Here is a 5,896-nt window from a genome sequence, read left to right as displayed (position 1 = left end):
AGAGAATGTCACTTGCGTTCTGTTCTAGGTCCTTGAACGCTCAAGAGATGTTGTGGATGAAGTGAGCGTCTCTCTCAGGCTGTGGGATACGTTTGGGGACCACCACAACGACAGGCGCTTTGCTTACGGAAGGTAAATTGATCCAAGCAAAATTTTAAATAATACTTGTAGTACAATTTTAGGGCAGAAAAAAAAATGGAAATCTTAATTTTGAAAAGCAAGGACTTAAAAACAATCAAGGGTATTCATATTCCTGTCTATCATAAAGAGGATTATCTGCTGTGCAGATTAAAAAGATATAAATATTTAAAAAGCAGCATAGTTCTACTATGCTACATTTCCTTAAAAAACCTACTAAGCTTTGTCGACAACTGTTGTCCTATTTCAAATTTTAAAGAACATTCCCCAGAATAAGATTGTAGTTTTACAAAATTATACATCAGCACTCCCTGCCTGTATAAGCAGTGTGTGATATAATTGCCTAACAAGCAACTAACAAGGAGAGTTGTTGGGAAACATCACTCTTACTCCATGAAATATTTATTTTATTAAAAACTGTGATGATGGATGGGCAGCTAACCTCTTGAGAACAGAGCCCATTTCATGAAAGGTGAGGCTTTTCTGTATTTTCTTACTTAAAACTGAAAAAAGGAAAAGTTTTTCTTCTATAAATATCAAGTATCTGCTAGTAAATCTAAAAATTCTAAAAAAAATAAATAAATGTAATTAGATTTTTACAGCAGGTGAAATATAACTTCAGCATAGTTTTAACAAGGACTAAATTCAGTGAGAATTTTTCTGTTTTGCTTGGTGGTAATTAGATCTGGCCTTGTGACAGTACAGACAGCCAAGCAGCTGAGTGCAGGCATTTTAATACACATATAATGGGAACAGATTACCTGCATTGGGCAAACACTGAGCTGAAGATGGATTTTGGACAGATATTTTCATAACTGACATTGAGCTGAATCTTGATTCACATGCTTTTTTCAACTTCTTGAACTTTTTCATATCTTTTTCATATCTGCTTCAGTCACTGCAGACGATCAAACCCTATACACATACATTTTTATTTCTTTTCCACCTGGGAATACACTTTGTAGTGGGTCTGTCACACCTTCAGATTCCATGTTGCCAAAACGTACAGTCTTACTGTTTTCCTTCTCTCTGTGCTTTCTGATGAAACAAGTGACTTTGAAGGATGACAGTCTTTGCTATCCTCTACCCCTTAGAACTGCTGGAGAGACTTCTGTTCATTGAATCCACCAGTTAAATTTTCATACTGTAAAGCTCCATATGGCAGTTTGTACAAACCCTCCTTTGTGTACAGTACTGTTAGTTGTGTTTTCATAGAGTCATGAAATTACTTTGAGTTTTCTGTCAGGAGCTAAAGTAGCAACACATCTGGGCTCCACGGCCCGTACCATTTGTAAATAAGCTTTGTGAGTGAGGGAAGTTAATGACTTTAAGATAATGTTGACCTTGATATTTAATGCTGCTTGAGTATGTGAACAGGTATTGCTTTACCTTTGGGAGCATATGGAGCCTGCCTTGATAAATATGGATGTAACTTAATGTTTCCACTAACTGTCCCTTTTTGATGTGGCCTCCTGATATTCTGCGACAGATAGTGTGTCGCTGAGAAGATTAATAGAGATTAGGAGAACAAAATCAGGCATGTTCTGAACTCTGATCCCACATTTACTGACAGGATGGGAGCGGGGGAAAGCAACATACTTAAGTTCTAATCCTGCAAACACCAAGGAGGATGTGAATAACTTGAGATCTCGTGGGATTAAGCGTATGATCACAGTGATTCCTTTGTGATGTTAGCAGAATGGAACCTGTGTTAACAGAACCTTGAAAAGGCTGCTCTGGAAACCTGCTGTTCTGTTAGTGGTTCTTCTGCAAGTCTGTTAATATAGAAAGTAACTGGAAACTGGAAAGAAACTATTTTATAAATAGAACTTCAGTTGTAACATTTCCTAATTGTGAGCACTGATTAGGTACTTCATTGGTTTGAAAGGTATTACTGTTTCATTTAAAGCCAACTGTTTAGTATTTTATCTATTCTAGCATTTTAGAAAGAGATTTCCAATATTGAGTGTTCACATTTCTAGGAATTGTTTTAAAATCACCTCTGAGCTACAGTCTACTCACAGCTGAGTCAAATCTTGCAGTACAGTGAAAGGCATATTTTGTGCCAAACTGCTCAAGGCTACATCTCTAAGTGCCCCATGTTTCGGATTATCTGAAGGACTATATAATAGTGTAACCCTTTCATTCCCCTCAAAATTTTTTATACATATGACCCTTGTGCAGGGCAAGGCTTACTTCAGCCAAACACTCAGCCAAGAACTATAATTGCCCTAAACGTAATATAACAAGAACCAGAAGGTCATTAATTCACCTGCTGCTCTTTGGAAAAGATTGTTCCATGGAGTTTTAAGAAATGTTACATAAATAGGTTATGCTATAGATGACAGGGTGAACAGTTAATAGGACTTGAAACAAAGATAAATCTTAATTCTTTATTTTTGACAGATAGAAACAGGAAAGGAGAATGACAAAAGGAATGTGTTTTCCACGATTTTTATGTAATGGAAAGAGAGAAACATATGTGAATGCCACTGAGGATGGAATAGTTAATGTTTCTACTGCCATCCTTTAAAATGGGAGGATGGAGAGTGAAATCCAGCTTGCATTCTACTGTGTGGTGTTTAGTTTAATAATCACAATCCTCCAAGAGCTTTGTAAAATGGTTCCTGACAGCTTAAGGGAGGGGCGTGTGGCTGGAGGGACTTGTGGAAATATTTGCTGCAGTTTTACAGAACGCTGTGTTTGGGTTTTTTTCCTAAAACTAGAGCATGTGCTTTAGTTTTGCAAGTATCCTGTTCAATTCAGCTTAGGCACTATATAAAGCCAAACAGTCATTTGTTGTTCCTGTTCCACAGGGTTTTATTTGAGCAAAATTGTTCCAAAATGTTGTAAAATGACAATGTCTTTGTTATGATTAGCATATTCATATCCAACTCCTAGTTACCTCTTGGTTTAATAGCAATCTAATCTCAGTGCTATTGTATTCTCTAAGCTTGCAAATAAGGTGGGAAGTTCATATAAACCTCAAGTTGTTATGTATCAGTTTCCCTGGGAGGCACAAAATTGCATGTGTAAAGATGTGAAAATGTCTTAATTTACATTTCGTCTTCTCAGGATTCACCATCCTTTATCCTACTGTCCAATCTGTTTTTGAATGCATCATCACGTTCAAACTAATTCTAAAAGCAAAATGGGAAAAGACTGGCTTGCACTTTTTTCCTTTTGCATCCTTTTGTATTTTTTTTCAGGCAAACATATTTGACTACAATTTGATTAATATCCTGGTTTTTATATGTGCAGCTCTATTAACTGTAAACGTGAGCACAAATCTGCAGAGTTAATTCAGTCCCAATCAAATATTTATTCTAAATACTGTGGATGTGGTTTGTCAGCTGATTGAGCCAGAATGATTTATTTACTTGGAACTTAAATATGAGCTGTAGACCAAACAAAATCTGTTCATACAACATGGACAGAAAACAGCTTTTTCCTCCTGACTTACAAATGTGAATGAGCCTTGCTGTGAGATTGCTGACAGAGCCTCTTAAAATATGTTTAGAGTATTTCCCCTGTTGTGAATGAATTTCATAAGCCTTGTGGGTATTGTATGTACACAGAGGAACACATGCATTTGTCTTTTTCTGTACGATTACAATTCCCTTAAGCAATTGCTTCAATGTAATTGAATTCACAGAAATATACCTTCTGAATGCTGTTGAAAAGGGTCCATGAGAGTAGGGCTTTATCACTGGTGTTTGAAGACTGCTACTGATTTCTTCAGGGCTTGTTTTCTATTTCTTTTTCTTAAAGGACAATGCTGCTGATACTTCTATAAAAACAAAACCAAGGTAGCTTTGATATAAAATGGTCTTTGCATCCAGCAAATTCAGTGAAATTAGGGTGGGGTGCGTGTCCTCACAGATTTACTCAGTTTGCCTTTAGTTAGGTCAGTGCCCTGTGCCCCTCACCACCTGTGTCCAAGCTGACAGTGGGCCAGCAGCTCCTCTCCTTTCTTTGGACAAAGTCCGATGTAGAAGCACTTTAAAGGGAAATCCACGCTTTCCGCTGCAGTCTTGCTCTCCTTGTTTTTATATTACAATAATTCCCCATCTTCCACAAGCCATTTACTGGCATGCGTTGGAGGGGATTATCAGAGTTGAGTCTTCACAGCAGTAGCACATAACAGACACGAGACAGTCTTTTGCTTTGTTAGCAAAAGGTCGGCTGATGTGGAGTCTAGTGGTTTTCACACCTCTCACTGCGGCTGCTTCCTTTTGCTGTGTTTTGCTACTACAAAAAGTGATATGCGCTATCTTCAGGTACCAAACTTTGTGAGCATCCCCGCCAACTTTACAGTGGTTTCAGGTTCTTCATCAAGCAATCTTGAAGAACGATTGTAAAAACTTTTGTATACATATGTAGATTTGTTATGATTTTGTTTTCTCTTTTGACTTTGACACAAATCAGCTCCAATAAAGACTAGAATGAGCAGAGAGTTTCACAGAGAGATAGCTTTCTCAAATAAATTTATTCTGATATGGTATGTGTATGCACTGTTTTTACCTTCTTTTGTTATCTGTATTAACATTTGAGGCTTTTTCACTCAGTTGATGGGAACTATATGCTTTACATACTTAAACTACTGAAATTAATGCAGTTCTACTGTTCTTCTCTGCTTCCCACCATGGTTCCATATTGTGAGCAGAAAGAGGTTGCTATGGAATTGTTACTAGGAATCCTTTCTTCTTTAAAAAGGTATGGGCCAATTAACAGTTGGTGGGTTCTGAGGCTCGACTTAATGCATATCTGATCTATCTATAGCAGAGACACACCTGTAATGCTTTAACCCTTCCTTGACTGGAGTGAAAATGTATGTTTCAAATGTTATTTATGGTATTACATAATTTTCCATTTTTCCTTGCTCTCCTAAGTAGTCCCTGAGTAGCTATGTGGAAAGAGGGCATTTGGGCTCTGTCCTAAAAGACTGCAAGGCAGCATCTGAATATTTTTGAAATGCTAAATGTGGGAGTGGAATTCTTGAGATATTTTCTACTCTAAGGTCTCAGGATCTCAGTCTGGATTTCCTCATGTAGGTGTCAGAATATGGAAGATACTCTGCATAACCAGATATAACTGTTTAAAGCTGAGTTTTTATCAATAACTTTCTGACATCAGCTTGTCAGTTAAAATTTCTTGACAGTTTTTTTTTAAACTGGCAGCTGGTTTTGGTGATAGCCCAAAGAAAGCAAAAAAAATAAAAATCCGTATTTTCTACCTAGAGGAAGGAGATGTATCTAGCATCTGTTGCTAATGTTTAGTTTTCATGTATTCTGTGACTTCAGACGTCACTCTCATACTGGATGCAAACCAAACCCTATAATCCTTTCATCTTCTCTGGATTTTTACCTCTCTCTGTCTTGTCCCTGGCTTCCTGAAGTTCTTCATCAGTACTTACAAGAAATCATGCTTTTACTGAATTTTGGAACTTAGCTTTTTCTTTCTTCCTTTCCATCCTTACATACCTTAAAATATTTTTTTTCTTCTAAACATGTTGCTTCAGGTGGTCTTTAAAAGAATTATGAAGAGATTTCATTAAAACACAGTATGTTTTGCTGTTTGATCATTGGTTCTTGGGTTTTTTAGGGGATGGGGCTAGGAATAAATGAAGGGTTCATTTCTTCTTCTGCAGTGTCTTTGATGAAAGTTAGTTGGCTCTCTTGTAGAGAGATAGCTTGTAGTTCTCATCTGTAAGCTGTCTCCTTACAATAACAGAAAAATAATCTTCAAAAGCCACCTT

General features: G+C 37.0%; 1 protein-coding gene across 1 annotated transcript in view; it reads left to right on the top strand.

The window, feature by feature from the left end:
• The window catches only part of RHOBTB1 (Rho-related BTB domain containing 1), a 25,608-nt gene that overhangs the window by 518 nt on the left and 19,194 nt on the right, over positions 1–5,896 (top strand). Inside the window, exon 2 of the mRNA XM_009878026.1 lies at positions 29–132. Within this exon, the coding sequence (XP_009876328.1) occupies positions 29–132 (104 nt within the window). The remainder of the gene's footprint in view (positions 1–28; positions 133–5,896) is intronic.

Source organism: Apaloderma vittatum, unplaced genomic scaffold (genome assembly GCF_000703405.1).
Source record: "Apaloderma vittatum isolate BGI_N311 unplaced genomic scaffold, ASM70340v1 scaffold8681, whole genome shotgun sequence".
Classification (NCBI taxonomy): Eukaryota; Metazoa; Chordata; class Aves; order Trogoniformes; family Trogonidae; genus Apaloderma; species Apaloderma vittatum.
The sequence above is the reverse complement of the archived record's forward strand: the minus strand, read 5'-3'. Positions and strand labels throughout refer to the sequence as shown.